General features: G+C 43.4%; 1 protein-coding gene across 9 annotated transcripts in view; it reads right to left on the reverse strand.

The window, feature by feature from the left end:
* Window positions 1-19,971, reverse strand: part of dab2ipb (DAB2 interacting protein b) — a 177,726-nt gene that overhangs the window by 55,884 nt on the left and 101,871 nt on the right. Inside the window, exon 1 of one of the 9 annotated variants that reach the window (XM_080874672.1) lies at window positions 16,090-16,518. The exons of 7 other annotated variants lie outside the window; for them this stretch is intronic. Coding sequence is in view for 1 of the 2 variants with exons in the window: in XM_080874671.1 (XP_080730797.1) it covers window positions 7,942-7,964 (23 nt within the window). In the remaining variant the exon portion in view is untranslated. Of the gene's footprint in view, window positions 1-7,941; window positions 8,095-16,089; window positions 16,519-19,971 lie in introns of those variants that run through there. One more of the 9 variants, XM_080874671.1, reaches the window with a different exon arrangement.

A 19,971-nucleotide genomic window follows, 5' to 3' on the forward strand; every position in this document is an offset into this window, starting at 1 on the left:
AGGATAGCTCTGAATATGAAAATCCAGTTTTAGAAGCTCTTACTCCCCCAGCATAGCTGGAGAGGAAGTGACTTTGCACCTTCCTCTGCTTTGTGATTGGCTGACAGGGTACTGGGCAGAACAGAGAGCAAGTAAAATAATCAGAAAGGAGGGGAAATGGGGATTTTTTTTTTCTCTTGCTTTTTTTTTTTGGTGGGATGTTCTGTCAGAAACAGGAAGGGAATGTCCACGGACCACAGTTCAAACTCCTAAAGCTGCACGGATGATTCTAAGGGAACTAACTGCAGGAAAACAATCCGTCAGAGCGCTGCTTTAATGAACTCGTAGCACGTGCATTTCTCATACTGAGGCAGAGGTGAACAGGGAGCGTGAGCATTTAATCTGTAAAAGAATGATCCAGAATTTGACTAAAGTACAGAAGAACTGCCTCAGAAAGAATGCACTGCGTCCCCTAAAAGGCATCCATTTCATTCTTACATAATGACTCTTTTTTTTTTTTCCTCTCAGCATATTGTATTAGAAGAACATTAGTGTCAGCGAGAATTGTGCCAGACTGTGAAAGTATGAATTGATAAATAAATATGCTGCCTGTCATCTGTGTGGCACTGTATTAAACTGTGCCGCGACGTGTAATTTACAGCCTATTCTGGGCCGCTTCACCATAACGACAGTAAAAGAGTGTCTGACGTCTGAATCCTGTTCATAACGTCTACATCTGACAAAGCCTTTATGCCAACCTCCTGCAAATGTCAACCTGCAATACAAGCAGGACATGGTGCTTTCTCCTTTTCATTCCTACCACCCTCAGCTTCAGCCATTATAAGAAAACGTCCTTCTTTGTCCTTGGCAATCCTTCAGTAACTTGTATCTACGCTTCCCTTCATCTGTTTAGGTGGGGGTCCACGTTTCACATCGACTACCTGACACATATCTTTCCAGCGCTTTCTCTAAGTTGTGCTTCAGATTTGTTTCACTCACTGTGTTCTTCTGGCTTTCTTTTTAAATATTACAGATATTTCAAACCAGTGGCTCATAACGCAAGAAAATAAATATGCAGAAATACGTGCTCGTGTAACGCTTGATTTAGACTTCCGTGGGGAAATGCATGTTGTAAGCTATGACATAACTGGAAACCCCTTTTAACCCCTAAGCCATAACCTTGCACGTAACCTGATGCGCAACCCCCAAGAAATGTAACTGTAGTCCCGGACAAGTAGCCAGGATAATAAATACATTCACATCGACAAAAGAGGATTGCATTTTTAATCAACCAAGTACCTCTTATGTGATGGAAGGCATGACGGCCCCCTGTTGGGTTTTTATTAGATGCTAAAGTTTCGAGATGTTGCCAACATGAACCAGAGTCTCCCGTCTGGATTCAAACTGCAGACTTTACATGTTCATTTAAACCCATTTTGATCCTTTATGTTTTTGTCTTGGATGAGAGACAGTTTTTTTCCTACCGTTACTGTTAAACCAGCTTCTACCTGCACCTTTTTCTTTTCTCAGCTTTTCCACTTCAGCCAAATTGCAGAATCCTTTTTCTGACTGCAGAGCAAAATGTATCAACAACAACAACAATCCGGGTGGTTGTTCCGCACATTTAAAATAGCCCCCCCAAAAAACAAAAAAAAACCAAGGAGGGATAGAGACTGGTGAAAATATTCTTCGATCGGCGAGCGCTGTGTGGGAAAGCAAAGCTGCTGCTCTTCCAGTACGTAATTGTCTCTGAAGGACTGTTTAAATTTCTTTTTTTATAATCCCAGAAACCTGGTAGTGTAGCTGTACATTCACTATTTAGGAATTTATGCTGCTGCATCAGGCCAAATCCCATCAGCCCACTGTGAGAACTAGACAGACTGTGTTCTGCTCTGCCAGCCCTAATACTGACTCCTAACTGAGTTTCCATTGAACCTCGGCAGAGTAATGGATCCTGAGTGTGTCTGGGCTTCACCCAGTGCGCTTTGTGTCTGCATCCTGTAAAGAGAGTTCATCAGATAGGCTGTCTGGGCTCCGATACAGTCTGAAACATCAGGCGCTTATAGGCGTCAGTGTACTTAGACGCATAACACTGCACTGGCTACACCGCAAGGGAGTATGTTTGTACTGGGAGCTCGAGATAGGCTGAATTAATGGAGTGCGACGCAAAGAAACAGCACTCTCAAAATCCACATCCCACTGAGCTACTACAAGAGTTTGCTTTGTTTCACTACAATCATATGAACTACAACAAAAACACATTAACGTGCACGTGAATTAGTGCTAATCTCCACATGGGAAATAAATGCCCTCTTTGTGTTGTCGTTCCAATAACCAACAACCAGAACGAGCCAAAAGAGCAAAGTTAACCCTTCCAACATGACGAAAAACAATAAACCCAGGCAGGGTGTTAAGTCTTCTTGATTTTGGCGGTTACTGTGGATACCACCCCCACGTCCAGTGTTTACACAGCATTTAGTTAGTCCAACATTCACAACAATCGATACTCTTCCAGCTTGCATGCTGGCACGACAGTTAGTTGTTAATCGTCCTCTCTACTAAGCACACAAGAGACAATGTTTAGGTAAACATATTAGCAACCACAGCCAATCAAAGACAAAGGATGACAAATTAGTACTTGCTAAATTTTTGATGCCATCTAACTCATTCTTTCAGAAGCGAGATGAACTTATTTTATTCCAAAGTAATTGTGAGACATTATCTAGCCAAACTTAAAAAAGAGGCAAAGACACATAAAGTTAAAAAGAATTCAGGAGAGAAATGCATACAAGTTTAAAATATCTGTGTATGGTTTCTGATGGAAAGTTGGAAAGCGATTCAACTTTTACAGCAGGAGCACAGAGGGTACAGACGGTTGAAAAGTTGCCTATTATCACTTTAACTACGATGTGTGCCTTTGTGCAACTATAAATACTGTCAGCAAAAAAAGAGAAACTCTCTGTATTAAGAACAAACATCAATACTGTTGGACTGCCTGCTCTATAACCGATCGATTGGCTACAGGATCGAGAAAAAAAAAAGTCCATAAGGGGGTCTAAGATTATCCATAAGGGGTTAGGGTTAGGGTCATTATGGTCATTCATTATCCATAAATGAATTACAAACAAATATAAAAAGGTAGTTTTGCAGCGTCAATCCCGAGCAGTAGATTCCATTGTGTCCGTTCTCGTGATATGATTTTTCTATTCTGATGAGCAAAGGCTTTGCATCCAGCATGAGTGTAGCTGTCAGAGCTATTCGAGATGCTGCTCGATGTGCCTGCAGTTAGAAAGCAGGTATAAGCCACACTTATTGAATTATATGGTAAATGGCCTGTATTTGTATAGCGCTTTACTAGTCCCTAAGGACCCCAAAGCGCTTTACATATCCAGTCATCCACCCATTCACACACACATTCACACACAGGTGATGGCAAGCTACATTGTAGCCACAGCCACCCTGGGGCGCACTGACAGAGGCTGCCGGACACTGGCGCCACCGGGCCCTCTGACCACCACCAGTAGGCAACGGGTGAAGTGTCTTGCCCAAGGACACAATGACCGAGACTGTCCAAGCCGGGCTCGAACCGGCAACCTTCCGATTACAAGGCGAACTCTCAACTCTTGAGCCACGATCGCCCCATAGGTTGAAGTTGTAAAATGTTGCTTTTTTTGTTTCTTTTTGTTTTGTTTTTGTAAATGTACCATTTACCTTCTGGGTTAAAAGTCGGTTGCCTATTCCTCCTAACAAAAAAACAAACTGGTTCGTGCCCCAAGGCCACTGATGTAGTGCTCTTTTGCTGTGAAACCAGTCAAAGACATTTGGGGTTAGAAACTGCAACACAATGCTTAAACCAGTTCTTTGTAACACTATACCTAAAGCAATGTCCAACACAGTGACTTTTCATCACATTTGCGCCTGAAGCATTCTCCAGCTTCTGCAGCTGGCCTGGCTCATAGATGGTCCTCAAAGCAAAAAAAAAAAAAAAAAAGATCCAGGCAGCCGGCAGCAACTACTCTGCAAGCACCTGGGCCCCTAACTCAAAGCATCAAAGAGGAGAGCATCACACTTAACAAACACATGCTGCACAAACACACGCACACACATAAACACACACAGAGTAATTGTTCTAGCTTGATTATGAAACACGTGCACTACATGAACAGGAAAGCAGACAAACAGACCATTATTCATGCATCAAGCCTCATACAATGAAGTGTCCATTATTCCCACTGCTTTGGCGCTGACTCAGTGGAAAGGACCAGTGGAACAAAAAAGTGTCTGTCACACTGGCTGCAGAAAACTCTGTCATGAGTCCGATCGCTCGTTTGATCCAGGCAGACGTGGGGAGTCTCTCTCAGAGCTCAGCCTGAATAATGAGGCAATACGGACTCAGGGAGTAATGTTGAGGAAAAAAAATAAATCTCACAACACTCACTGTCAGAATTCTTTTTTCTTTTCTTTTTTTGCATTCGTGTCCTCGTTTCACATTTTATTCAGCGACAGAACAGCATTTTGGGTAAAGACCATGAACATGTACGTTTTCCTGCATCAACCAGCCATCTGTCGACTGTCATCGGAACAGTTGGGTGATGGGTAGCAAGAGAATATACACAAAACAAAAAAAGAAAAAAAAATCTGGCCCATAGTAAGAGCAGGAAAGAATAGCAGTCAAAGAAAAGGAGACAAAAGGGATCTTGTCAGATGCTGCTGGTGCAGAACAGTGGATGTGTGAGCTGCACCGCTGACATGTGGCTACAGGCCTCGGAGACCAAACAGCAATCAGGCCAGCCGGCGGATCCAGTCAACAGAGCAACAGAGCAAACCTCATCCAGAGCTGAAGCCTGACACACGGTGAAAAACCGATCTCTTGAGATGAAGACGAGGTTGCCGATGAAATGAATTTGTGATGTGGCGCTGAAAGAGACGGTCCACTTACAATTGGCTTTGCGGGAGGACATTTGCACATAATATCTGAGCTTCAACTCTTAATTAAAAGCTCATCCATCTGTGACGTGGTTGAGTTCCCCGAGTGGCTAAATGGCGTGGCTGCGAGAGTCGCGACGTTGACAGCGAAAGCCGTAAAAAACATTCATGCACATGTAAACGGGGGTAACACAGACGTCAGTCCAAAACTAGCATGTTAGCACTTCGTGGTACCTATTCTTGATGGCGGTTTTGACACTTTAGGCTTCTGCGCTGCCAGTGGTCTTAATAGCACACAAGACAAATGAGAAATCACACTGGGAAGTGGGAATACTGACCCAGGGAATAAAAGAACGAGCGCTGGCATCAACGTTTTTTGCGAGGAATAATAAGAACCAGTTAGAGCTGTACGTGGACCACACATTGGCTTAGAGTATAGTAGAGAAGAAATAGCGCCACACAAGAGGGACTTTCATATACATAGAGGAAGGAAGCTTTTAAAGGAGCGAATGAGACACAGAAAGACATGCACACAAAAGGGACAAATACACACAGGAAAGGAGGGACCTAGCTCTAGTATTCAGTATCTCCTAAATGATCAGCTCCTTGAGCCCACCCCCACTCCCCCCTTTTAGGCATCTGTAGGGATGTCTGACTCAGAGTGCTGGCAGACACATTACAATGTGGAAAGCATTGGCTGGTAGCTGAGATCAGGTGGTTGAGGAGCAACTGTTGGAGAGAGCTAAGGCAGCCGCTGAGCCTGTCTTGTAACACTCGTGCACGTACACACACACACACACACACACACACACACACACACACACACACACACACAGCTTGATTACAGTGAGTGTGCAGTCTCCCTGCGAGACTGGGAGGTAATTCACTGTAACATCTGCCAGGACACTCGCAGCAGGAGGCCAATGAGGACTGCTGAAGCGCTGAATTGGTGTGGGGGCCGAGCTTTTGGCTTGGAGCTGGTGCGCTGAGTGAAAGAGAACAGGACAGCTGGCTGCAAAGACAATGGCTGCATACAGAATGACTGAATGATGATCTGCGAGGACTGTTTGGTTGTCATTGGCGGTGATGTCATAGCATGTGGTAAATCCCTCTTACACGTTTCATTTTTCTAACCCAGGTCAGTAAAGGGTCAGAAAAAGGGTCTATCAAAACATATTGTACAGTTTCTTCAGGACGGGGAAACCGACTGTGGATCCATAGCTGTACTCATAATTACATCAGGCGTGAGGCAATCAAGCCAAGAGATTTTATAGTAAGGTCAAAGGTTATACTTATTGGTGACTCTTTAAATCAAAGCTAAAGGGCAAGGGTCACAGTATTGACCACCAATGAATTATGAGCACCGCATCAATGCACTTCATGTGATGAAAAGAAGGGGAAAAAATATCCTAATGATTTATTATGATCAATAAGGTGTTATCAGTGTCTTATTTTTCCCCATACAATATGAATCATAGAAAGAAAATCCTGAACAACAGGACGAGCCCCTGTGAGCAAGAACTTGGCGACAGTGGAAAGGAAAAACCCCTTTTTAACAGGAAGAAACCTTCAGCAAAACCAGGCTCAGGGAGGGGCAGCCATGTGGTGTGAGCGGTTGGAAGTGATGGAAAGGAGACAAGACCAAGGTCACGCTGAGAGATCCGGTCTCTGGATCCAAACTGGGAGGCGGTTCCACAGAAGAGGCGCCTCAAAGCTGAAACCCTGCCTCCCATTCTACTTTTAAATAGCCTAGGAACCACAAGTAAGCCTGCAGTCTGAGAAAGAAGTGCCCTGTTGGCACTATAAGGTATTTAAGTTGGGGCTTGATTATTAAAGAGCGTGTATGTGAGAAGAAGGTTTTAAATTGGATTGTGAATCCAGCAGGGGTTAAATTCAGTCCACAACTGAATGTCAGTTAAATCAATAAAAAGCACCTTGAGGCAACTGTTACACGCGCTATACAAATACAACTGGATTGTTTTAAAGTTTATCATCAGACAGACAAACACACTTTCCATTAAACATCACCCATTTTTTTTTGTTCATTAGCCATTATTGATTTTTTTTATTTAATCTTATCACCTGGGGAAGTTCAACATATAGGCTCTAACAACAAACCTCCACAGTGACATTAATAGACTATTAGGATCAGGACTGTCACATACTAGCGGGTATGACTCAGGCTGAGAATACCTAAGGTATGCCAAGGTCACGGAAACAGTGTGAGCATCTGTGCTCATGTGCTGGATTCACGTGTGAGCATTTTACGCTGAGAAAGAAACACAAATTAGTAAGAAGCAACAAAGCTTCTCTCTTGAACTCTTGCATAACTGCTAAGTGCTCAGGGAACATGGATTAAAAAAACAAACCAAAAAAAAAACAAAACATGCAAATGAGCAGAGGAGATGAGGAAGTGTGTTTTTCACTTCTTGACCTGAATATGCAAACACCCCAGTGGCTTTTGGACAACGAAGCAGGCGAACACCGGAGTTTACGAGGAGAAAAGGGCAGAGACTTTTCTTCCCACACAATACGGCAAAACTGAGATGGGAAAACAACAAGTAGCTTACGATCGCTGCATATAGCATCCCCCCCCCCTTCATAGCTGCATTTTTATTCATATCAGAGTTAGATAGTTATTTTCACACATAATTGGCTCTAAACTTCAGAGCGTGCTGTCAATACAGAGATCTTATTTGCAATCTAAAGCCAAGATTTGCCTCTGGCATTGAATAGTTTTCATCTCCAAGTCTAAACCTGTCTTTCTTTTTTTCCTCTAGCCACCTTCCTGTCCGACTGTTCAGATGTATTGCACTTTTACTCCTTCTTTTTCCTTTTACAAATCATTTCATAAGGAAAACACTTTGTCATTTATGTACTAAAAACTAGTTGAACGGAAGCCACACTGTACAGTGAACCCTTGAGACGGATGCAACAACAGAGGTCTCCAGAAACCACAGAGTGCAGCTGTGCTGTAGCTATCCACAGCAGCAGTCGTTCCCCTGAACACAGCATTAAAACAAAAGTGACACTTACGATTTACTAAATAGGTGAAACATTCTCCAGCAGGACCTCTCGGAGCCGGATTCCCCCAAACGCACAACTCTACGTTGGATTGCATTCCTCGCTAGTGAACTGTCCCTGCGTTTTCCTTGACTATTTTTGAGTCTCTGGGAACGTGGCTGGAGACTCTGCCCTCTGAGTTACACCACACCGCTCCCTAAGGATGTCTGCTGCTACTAACACACACCCATCTCCACATCCCATTTAAAAAGACAGCGCTGTTATTTAGGACAGGCCTGCCCACACTGCACTTTGAAATTACACTGGCATAAAATAAAGCACAAGTAACAGCATGAAAAGTTCAAGCGCTTTGATATAATGCTTTGAGGTCACTTTAACTTATCCAGGATTGTGTATTCATATATGGGTGCTGCCTTTAACCACCAAGTTAAACCAACAAGTCATTTAGTTCCAACTTTTAAAAAAAGAAGTTAATCTAGCTGTACTCGTTCTCTGGGACACACACACTTTCAAAGTCATCAGATCAGTCTCCTCTGCTTTTTCTCACACTGACATAGGCCTTGTACTGGCAGCCAGGAAGTCAACCCCCACCCCAGCTCCACCACCACCCACCCCCCTCTCTCGTTCCCTGTAGCAGGAAACAATGGCTCAGCCTTCAGTACCATGTTCTGTGGGAAAATCCTGGTTCCTTGGCTAGCGAGTAGGACTCAAGGAAAAAGGAGAAGAAAAAAAAAAGAATGAGAGAAGAAGGTCCACACAAAAAAAAAAAAACAGAGCGAGACAAGAAGAAGAAAATGAGGCCAACCAAGTTTAGGAAATGGACACGCTGCCAGATGTGTCGCTTGTTTTTTGCTTCCACTCCCCCTCCCATTTTCCACATAGTTGGTGACCTGGTGACGGAAGACATGGCTGCTGAGACAGGCTGTCAAAAACACCTCAATTCAAACTGATGCCCGAGTTACAAAACAGAACAAGAAAACCCAGAAATGTCTGTCATTTCTACCAAAACAATAATTTGAAAACTTTGGCATACACTAGTTTAAATGAGTTAGAATGATTCTGAATGACTGGGGAATATTATACCTCAATCATTCCAAGAGTCAAGCGAGGACGACATAGGAGCTGGTAGCAATCACCTACTGTATGGCTCAATTCGCTGTGAACTGAACAGCAGAAAGCCCATTCTAGCTGCACCGATTGCTCATCTTTCAAACAGTTTAAACAACATTTGAAAGGTGAAACTGGCCTAGGTTGAACGTACTTGTCCCCCCCTTCATTTAATGATTTGGAGTTGTTTGCTCTTATCTAGAGTAAACACACTTGCATGCCTTGGTGTTTTGGAGAGCAGCCGGGTAAAGGTTAACTTACAAAGCCGGGGCAAAGCTGGGAGACTAAACACTCGGGGGATTTCCTCATTCCTCTGGTCTAGGCCGCGATAATATCATACCTTATTGGTTTGTTTGGAGATATAAATAAATAATAAAATGTGGGACAAGGAAAAGGAAGTTGTACCCATTGAAGCTCATTTGTAATCACAGTAGCACGAGAAGGACGGATCCGGAAAATTCTAATGAATCTTCATTATTCATTGGAGGGGAAAACATTCTGAACAATGATCCTCTGTATTCGGTGAGTCATCTGACTGCACAGGTTTTTGTTTTTTTTTAGCATTCTGAATATTTATAATTGAATTACGATGTACAGAGAAGGCGTATTTGCATCTGTCTGTCCGATGCCGTTTTGCAACGAAAAATCCACGTAGACTCGTGCCAGCGAGCATGTTGGCGGATATGTGCAAGGTCAGGAGCTGACTGCAGCGACCAACAATGCAAAGGGATGAGATCACAAGTGAAGGCAGGGCTGTGTTGGCTAGCTGCCTGCTTTGCAGGTATTCCCTGAGAAGCCTCGCCTCTTTGGTGCTTTTCTTCCCCCACTAACCACTGACCTGCTTAGAGGAGGAACACCTGCATGCACAGAGGTAAATACAGAGGGGGAGAGAGAAGAAGGAGAAGAAGAAGAGTAAAAATAGTCTGTGGATACAGTACATTCCAGGCAAGCTTCCACAAGTCTGCATGGTGGAGAGACAGAGGTGGATGGAGAAATCTGGAGACATCTTGAAAGATAGGGAGCAGGAAAGATGAGTGCAGATGAAAAGAAAAAGATGGATGGACTAACAAGATAGGAGGCCAAGGAGAGGTGCAGAACACAGTGTAATTCAATGTTATAGAGATAAAGTAGCTCATACTTTCTGGTGGAAGCTTAGTTGAAAGAGTCATTGATGTTTTACTTCAATATTTTAATATGTGGGACTGAAATGGGACTAGAAAGACAGCATATTTCTCCCATATTGGCTTCTCTATACTGGCTCCCAGTCAAATCCAGAATCAAATTTAAAACCCGTCTCCTCACATGCAAGCTCTTAAAGACTTCATAATGCTACATCACTCCAATAGAGCACATCACTCTGAGACTGCAGGCTTACTTGTGGTTTCTAGAGTATTTAAAAGTAGAATGGGAGGCAGAGCTTCAGCTTTCAGATCCCTCGTCTGTGGAATCAGCTCCCAGTTTGGATTAGAGAGGCAGACACCCTGTCTATTTGTAAGAAATAAATTAAAAGCTTTCCTTTCACACATTCATTACTTCTACAATAGTCCTAGGTTGCTCTGGGCTTCCCATGATGCACTGAGTCTTTCTTCTCCACCTCTTTTCACTTTCTGTGTTCAGACACACTCTGCAATTGATCATTAGTTATTATTAATCTCTGGCTCTCTTTGACAGTGTGTCTTTTTTCCTCTCTCCTTCCTCTTACCCCCATTTCCTCACAGCAGACAGCTGCCCCTCCCTTAGCCTTGTTCTGTTCCCCCCCTGTTAAAAATGTTTTTTTTCCTTCCCAATATCGCCAAGTGCTTGCTCATACAGCAGGGGGGCCCTCTAACAGTTGGGGTTTTCTCTGTACTGTTGTAGGGTCTTTACCTTACAACAAAAATAAAATTACATTGCAAACTGGATTATTTGCCTTCAAATGCTCAGATTTGCATGTCTTGTTTTGATATGTCTGTGTATTTTTAAAAGTGGGAGGAAAAAAGATTAGCTGTGCTGCAGGCCTAATGGAGATCACGACAACTAAATACCAATATTAGATTTAGATAAATTGGATTTAGAAGATTTTTGCATCATGTCATAAAGAACCTTGACAAATCAATTAGTCAAATAAAAGACTGCATTGTCTTGCCCCCCTCCCCCCCCCCCCCCCGAGTCTTAAATTCAAGTAATTTCCTGAAAGAATAAAACTGCAGGTCCCTCCCACCATCACCACCACACACCCCAACCAAATATCAGACAGTATTTTCAGACACACAGTACTAAAACTGTTAGTATGTACAGACACAGGGCATAATAACACTAATAACTGCTGACTAATAACACCAATGGCTGCGTGAAGTCATGCACATACTGTATTTCCCTTTGGCTTCACAACATACACTAGCAAGATAAATGACTTGCACTGGATCATTTCGCTGAATTTGTTGATAGTAAATGATACACAGAATATTAGTCTTATCTAAACACTAAACCCTATCTGGAGGTTTTATCTGCATCATCCACTCCCTATTCTAGAGTCAACAACAGTTAATAAGCGCACCACATACCCTGTGTGTGTTTCGGGAGTGCGTGTAAATCCCTCGTCACTGTGATGTCAATGTCCAAATGTAGTCAGAGGGGAACAAAAATCAATGTGTTTTCGTCAGTTTTGGCTAAAGCGCTGTTAAGACATGAAGGTAATTCAAAGACAGTGTCTCCCTCTCCTGCAGACATAGGCACAGGAAGAGAAAGGAAAAGGTACAAGGTGGTATTACAATTCCCAGCCTTGGCTTCTTTATTCATTTCCCCGTGTACAGCTTGCCTTCCATTTCATTTCTGCAAAGCAGCTTACTGCTGAGAAACAGACGCACAAACAGAACCGAGACGCAGCATTAACATCAGCGGCAGTGTGTTTGTTTGGGTAGAAGAAATACATAAAGACATAGATTTAAAAAAAAAAAAAAAGCATGAGAGCAGACGCACAGAAAGAGACCTGTAGGTCTGATGCTTGAGAGCTCTCCTCTCCCGTTGTTCCTATTGACTTTGCACTGTGGCCTTCGGGGCACGAGAGCGCATGAGTGATTGAATTATTGACAATGCGCAACATTGCCTCATCACGAGCATATGTTCCTCTTTCATCTCCTCCCAGGCAAAGTCGAGGAGATGCAGAATAATGTTGCCAAACGCCTTTCATTCACCCCAGTCTGCCATCTTTCATTCACAGCGGTGAGCACTGACGGGAGCAATACACCAGCCTCCCATTTGCTGATGTGCACCAGGAGTGACAACGCACTTAACTCACTGAACGAACAAGCCGTCTGAAATGGGACAGTTTTGTTGGGGTTTTTTGCAAGGCCACATCGTCTCTCTTATTTTTAAGCCCCAGATCCTTTTCAGATTAATCACTTTGACTAAAACAAGGCTAAATGCTATGTACTTTATATTTAAAAAAAATGGATGCACTTTAAGCATGTTACGCTGTTTAGATGCCAGTTCTAGACACTTTAGGAAAGCTGTACTCATAACAGTTGTTATGACCACCTGTCTAATACTGTGTTGGTTCCCCTTTTGCTGCCAAAACAGCGCTGACCCATCGATACATGGACTCCACTAGACCCCTGAAGGTGTGCTGTGGTATCTGGCACCAAGATGTTAGCAACAGATCCAACTCCTGTAAGTCGAGGATGGGCCACCATGGATCTTTGGCCAAGTCAACACCTCAAACTCATTCCTGGTCTGCAGCAGTGCTTCGGTAAATGGTACGTGTCAAACTAGCATCAATATAGATGGCAAGTTTTCCCAGCAGAACATTGCCCAAAGCATCACAGCTTCTCCTTGGGTTTTCCTTCTTCCCATATTGGATCCGGATACTAGGCGTTTCCCCAGGTAAGTGATGCACTTGCACCTGGTCATCCCCATGTGATGTAAAAGAAATCATGAAAATGTCATCAGACCAGGCCACCTTCTTCAATTGCTTTGTGGTTCAGTGCTGTAAGGATTATTCTAATTTTATTGTGTTTTGGACATTTTCTGTGCGTTATTCTAGTTTCACTATTGCCAAAATCACACTGGGTCATGATGTCATCAGTGAGCGCGAGTGAGTAGTAGAAACTCACGTGTGAGAAGAGAGAATGTATGTTAACTATGGCGTGCTACGCTTCAGTGTAAGCTCCACAACTGAACTGAAGCTATTAAAATGGACAAAAGGACGATGGAGTCGTGTCTCAACGTGGACAGAGGTCGGCATGGGCACCCTGACTGGTGTGCGACGAAGCAGCCTCATACACAACAAACTGTACTCTGTATTCTGACACCTTTCTATAAGAACCAGAATGAACCTTTTCAGCAATCTGAGCTACAGTAGCTCGTCTCTTGTATCGGGCTGCACAGACAAGCCTTCGCTACCCACGTGCATCAGTGAGCCTAAGCCACCCATGACCCTGTTAGTGGTTCACCACTGTTCCTTCCCCACACGAGCTTCAGTGGAGATGTTCTGACCCCGTCATCTACAGTAGCCATCACAATTTGGACCTCGTCAGACTTGCTCAAATCCTTATGCTCGCCCCTTTTTTTCCTGCTTCTAACACATCAACTCTGAGCGCAAAATGTTTACAGGTTCCCTAAAATATCCCACCCAGTAACAGTTTCCATGATGAAAAGATGATCAGTGTTATTCACTTCACCTGTCAAGAGTCACTATGTTATGTCTGATCGGTGTATACTAAAATCCCAAACAGCTTTGTTGATATACATTTTTGAAATGCTCTTTAATAACCAAACTCATTTTTCAAATTTCAGAAAAAGATAAAAAGAACTCAAATCTGGAGATTTGAGGCTTTGTGGAAAGTAATGTTACACACTGAAACACTAAGATTACTATTTACATTTATGGACAGTGTGAACAAACACCTGCCCCCACCATGTCGGTGACCAAATGCGTTTCCCTCCCCCATTTCTAAACCAGCGGTGGTCCAAACCTCTTGACCTCGCTCCCATTCGAGCAGTAGCCCCAGGTTGTAGCGCTATATTCCTGCCCGCCCCCCCACCATACATGTGTCTGATCGAATGCTCTGCTCCACTTCATCAGCTCTTAGTGAATCAATGGACATCACAAAGACAATCTGCACTATGATAGAGTGCTTACACAGCGACAGAGCGCTTTGAAAACTATATAAAGAGACAGGAAGCAAAAATGGAAAGATACTGAAACTGGAAAGACGTTTCAATCACAGACATTTTATACATGTATCATAATTGAGGGGGTAGTAACTGCTGCATCTGGATGTTAGCAGTTACTCCCCCTTGAATTATTTTGATCCTATTTTTATTCAGTCCAGGAGAAAATTTTAAGAGCAACAGTCTGGCAGGTGAATGAACATTGCATAAGAGGTTTAGTCACCCAGAATTAACTAGTGTGCAAAATACCGGGGCATAAACAATTGCTCAGTGTCTCTCCTTCTATGTTTTGTCATTTCAGTCATTCTATTTTCTTCCTCCATTTTCCCTCTGTTGTATTTCCCCCCTAATTATCAGCATGTCATATTTGTCAATCGCTTCCTTTTTGCTCTAATTAAACATTTAAAGCTGTAAAAATAAAATCTGATTTTCTCACACTTCCATCCCTCATACGACTCCGAACTTGCGTCTGAAGGCAGTAAGCGAACGGGCAATCATATGCGCAGAAACATTTGCACATGAATGGAAGCAGATACAGCACCTCAGGCTAGGAGGGAAAAAAACATTTAAAAGGAGGATCCTACTGTTACTGCATACAAACATTGACTGTCCCGCACAATATGTAGAAGTCAAGCTCGGCTTTGTTCCGGAGCGCTCGAGAGCAGGCGACAATCAACAAGAGCCACCAGCTGAGCTCTCACGCTGAAGCGTATCTGCACACCACAGTAAACAAGCAAACTAATCATCGGCCATCAATTTGCGTGTTTTCTAAACCGGGTGGGTGGCTTTCTCCTAAGGAGCAATCTCCTCGGAGGAGAATAAATGATGAGCTGCTTCCTGCTCCCCACCAGAAGCTCTTTAACGTAGCTCTTCTTGTATAATGTGGCAGGGAAGTTTGGGTGTGTGGAACAATTACAGACGGCTTGAGGATTTTATCTGTTGTCATGATACACTTATAGAATGACACGCTCGGCAAACTGGATTAAACCATATTTTGATTCAAAGCTATGTTTGGTGCATCAACTGGATTACGCATTTATGGAAGAATCAAACATATCATCCTAACTGTAAACAAATCTGAGATAGCAAGCACAATAACTTGTAGTGCCTGAATCACATTTTATGACATGTTATCAAGCCTTAGATGAAGTGATTGCCAACCACTTGCACGGCCATTGCAATGTTGCAACAACACAGGGAAAAAAAAGAAGCTTTTGCTCTGTGGAATTCGCAGACTCTCCTGTCACACACCTCTCCGACTGCTAATTGCCTCCAGCATGGGACTTGGACTGAGAGCTGCCGGCCAAAACTGGCAGGCTGACCTCACATCGTGGCCCAGTCATCTGATTCGCGTTAGCTGGCTGCCCTCTGTCACACAGGCCGGCTTTGTGTGATGGTACCACAATTAGGATGTGGAAAGCACTCCCAAACAACTGCCACAAAAAAACAAAGCAAAAAAAGAACATCTTCTCATGATCATGTCTGGGGTTCGACATGATCTCACGCATAACAAATGCACTACTTTGAATTGGGAGTTAAAATCCAATTACATAATAATGACTGAGTCCTGAAAGTGCGCAGGGTGCATGTGTGTGTGGCTGTCTGTCTGTGTGTGTGATCATAAGCACCCTCTCTTGCATTATCACCGCTACAGGAAAGGAAAGAAGTAAGAGAACAGCACAGCTGGAGAACCGAGAGGCAGAAGAGCATAAACAGTCTTTAATGAAGCATCTCCATCTAAAAGACCAGAGTCCACCACTTTTCCTTATTCGCCGCCGCACATTCACACCAAGCAAAATAATCTCACAGTTCGTAAACCGACGTGCAAAAAGGGTGGCGAGTGACATGTTTCAAATAAAAGGAGAGAGAAAGAGAAAGAAAGAAAAGCAGGATAACACTCACCCGGCATTGTTAGAATCTCACAGAGCAATCGAAGGCAGGCATTGAGAGAGAGAAACCGAGGTTGAGTCAGAACAAGAGAGGAGAAAAAAAAAAGGAGAGAGAGAGAGGCAGAGATAGATGAGGGTAAAGGCGATTTCAGAGCTCCATTTTTTTCTCCCCCCCCCCGATGCGGACCGTCGCCTGCCTCTCCTCTTCCTTACTTGTGGGTTTTCTTCTTCCCTCCTCCTCTCCCCTGACTACATCTCGCTTTCCTCTCGCTGCTGCTTTAAGGCGAGGGGTGGGGAATGAGCGCTACAATGGTCTCTCTCTCTCCTCCTGCCTTTCTCCCACCCTCTCTCCCTCCTCACCCTGCACAGAGCATGTCCTACTTCCTGTGTTGTCTCTGAAATGGGACGCACTCCCTCTTCCTTTTCTGTTTATTTCTTTCACTCCGCATGAACGAATTTAAAGGCGCCCTGACACTTGACTCGGATTTCGGAGTGATGAAGATTTCTCCCCCCTCTCCTCTTCTGCCTGTCCCTCCCCCCTCTCAGCAACTCCCGCTTAACCCCCTCTCTCCTCTGTCAGTGATTGACTGCGCCTCCCGTCTCTGTCTCCTTGCACAGGGAGGAGCCTGCGTGCGATGTGTGAGTGCCTGTATGCGTGGGTGTGGATCACATGTGTGTGTAGTTCAGCCTAGCTTTGCCCTACCCCCTGTGTGGCTCCAGGGGGAGTTTGTATGTGTGCTCTTTGTCCTGTCAACTCTTGTGCGAGGTGTGCCCCTTTCTCTTTAAGCCACTGCTGTTGACCCCCCCACCCGGTGTTGCTGGGACTGAGAGGAGTGAGAAATGTGTGTGGTGCCAACCAGCTCCAGAGTGCCTACAGTGAACTCAGATCAGCTGGAAGACCTAGACTCAGTACTGGAACTCAGACAGATAAACACTGTACATATGTGGCTGAAGCTCAGCTTTGGCAAAGTGACTTGACTGATGGGGGCCAGCCAAAGGGTTGGTAGTAGTGAGGTTGGAAAGTGGGCAGGATGGTTTTGCCATGCTCAATTTAAGCCTGGAATGGTAAGACTGCAAGATGAGAGGAGGTGTGTGTGGGGGGGTTTGCTATTTCTAGAGCTTACACTTTGGCAGAGCTGGCACGAGGGAATAAAGGGCTGGACGGGCGTACTGATAAGGAAGGGCAGCTGTGGAGAGCTGGTTCAGAAAGAGCAACGGCCACTAATCTGCACTCCCCGCACGTCTGCAATGATGTCATCAAATATGACATCACCCTTACCCCTTATACTCCCAGACACATGAGACATACACTTACACACACACACACACACACACACACACACACACACACACACACACACACACACACGTGCATTTATAAAGCATATTACTGCACAATAGGGTGTGAAGTAAGATACAGTTCCAGCTCCACACCCTTTCTAAACAAAAGCACTGGAGGCACACTGTTGGCTTTAAAATCACTCAGTATCTCAGCACCCCATGACCGCTTTCAAGACACGAGCTAACAAGATCTTTCAACTTACAAGATAAAAACAATTCAAATGAAACTCCAAGTTAGTTTAAATCTGCAAATGTTGGGACTTTCCTATGGCAGAGATTCTGTCTACTTTTCTGAATAAGTGCATACATGGTAAATACACTTGGTAAAAAAAAATTAAAAAATACCGTAGATAAACAAAAACAACGACAACGGGTTCTTCGCCACACTTAAATTTAAACAGTTGTAATTAAAATTAAATTATAATTTAGCGTAGCCAGCTGTTGTTTGTGGATTAATTGCTCTTTCTTACAGTGAGAGCAATCTAATCCAGCGATGCTGCAGGAGGGGGGTCATGATGAAACTGCATGCATAGCAGTTAACTGGTGCTGTGCTGCAAATTTTGGTATCCTTTGGATACCAACGAAATACATGGCCATTACTGCCGATACTAAAACCGATACTGATGGTTTTAAGCTGTAAAGACAGCGCATGTAAGGGAGAGCGATCACGATTCATGAGATGAATCATCATTAAGTTCCACATTTTACTGACCACTAAATCACTGTGATTTTTACACCTTTTTGCGTATTCTGAAACTTTGTTGGTGAACTGGAACGTAAACCTGCCTCTGTCTCTAAAGCACTTAAGGTCAACTTCTGTTGTTTTAATGTGCTGTAGGCTATAAATAAAACAAACATGGCGGTCAACCCAAAAAGGTTCAGACATTTTTCATAGTGCATATTTGTGGTATACGTTTTCATTTCCAAAGGAGAATTGAACACAATTCAGTGGGCTACATACTGAACCGAGAGGACTGAAACAATATTGATCGCTCATCACATTAATATCGATTCAATAACAATACTACCTTTGGTATTGATGCTATTAAAATCTTTGGATCAATTCATACAGCTCTACAGAAAACATGTTTTCATGCATTGTCTTATGCAGAAACATTTTTATGCATTCCCACTTCCTCCAAAAAGAAGCTGATCGGTGATAATTATTCATCAAATTCCTGCTGATTTAAACTATGTAAAAATGTTTTATATAACTGTGGCAGAGTAATTGTAATTCCATGACAGTACGGGCGCTTTTGAAGATCAATCTTTTTTCTTAACTGATCTTAATGAGGCCTTTATTAGGAAGGCTTCTGCGTTTATAACTTCCTCTTAGCGGTGCCTCTGGGCTCCTGTCCATTCGTATATTTTACCGCCTCGCTCTATTATCCTATCAGCTGAAAATCTACACGGCAACTCCTTTCTGGTTCGCTTAATCCAATTAGGTAAGCCTAAAGCTACCACTCCTCTCTCTTCCCACACACAAACCAATCACTATGCTTTTTTATCAGACCAATTAGCTGCACCTCTAACATGCTGATTTAAGCTCCTGCCGCCAACGCCAACATTTAACCGCCACCACCCTCTTCCTCAAGACTCCATTTAGAATCTGAATGATTAAATGAGCTATTTTTCCCCCAGATTGAAACAGATGCACTTTGAACAAATCTTTTTCAAAGGTAGCAGCTGAGTGAGGATGAGAACCAGATTGATAGCTCAAATTGCAAACAGTTCAATCAAAATTAAGTGCTGGGTGGCTAATATATCATCTGCTTTCCCCAAACCAGATATAAACACTTAGCCTTAGAAAATAACACAGAGTATGAGGATAAAAAAAAAAATCTTTGCAATGCAGCACAGTGCAACGGAATTGCAAACAAAGGCAAAGCAATCGAAAACTATACAGCTTTTCTTTTTTGTTTTCCAATACAAAAAAAACACGATTTCAGTCCGAGTGTGGGGAGCGGACAACGGAAAGCCGACAGCTTGAATCAGACGCAATCCAGCTTTACAGTAAGAGCACTCCGAAAACAGTTTCTGATGGAGTCTCAGCGTCTCCCTTGCACTTCAATATTTACAGTTCATTACGTTAATATGGTGCATTTCATTGCATCAGCGTGCACCGCACTGCTCATGTCAGTCTAGCAGTTTGCAAGTAATTGTAAGCAACTAAAGTAAAAGAGAAAAAAAAAGCTGCTTCACTGTGGTTATCTAATACGGCGGTGACAGGTGAGCATTCTGTGAACCTGAAATGCCCATCTGCACTCAAGAGATGGAGCTGTGAGCAGGCAGAGGTGCAAACAGGCTGCTAGGACACTTGGTAGTTAAATTTTTTTTTGTTTCTAACTAGGTCAGACTGCACCATCAGAGCTGAGCTGTTTTTACACCACATATGCCAATCTCCTCTCTTGCTGTCTCTCTTTTGCAGAGTTTAATTCTGTTTGAGCTACGAGACAAATATTGCAGCAAAAGTATTTACCAACTGAGTGTAAAGCATGTCTATTAACAGCAGAAGAATAAAAATGTGCATATTGGTTAAGAGTGTGTGTGTGTA

Source organism: Rhamphochromis sp. 'chilingali' (assembly GCF_963969265.1).
Source record: "Rhamphochromis sp. 'chilingali' genome assembly, chromosome: 2".
In the NCBI taxonomy this organism is placed as follows: domain Eukaryota; kingdom Metazoa; phylum Chordata; class Actinopteri; order Cichliformes; family Cichlidae; genus Rhamphochromis; species Rhamphochromis sp. 'chilingali'.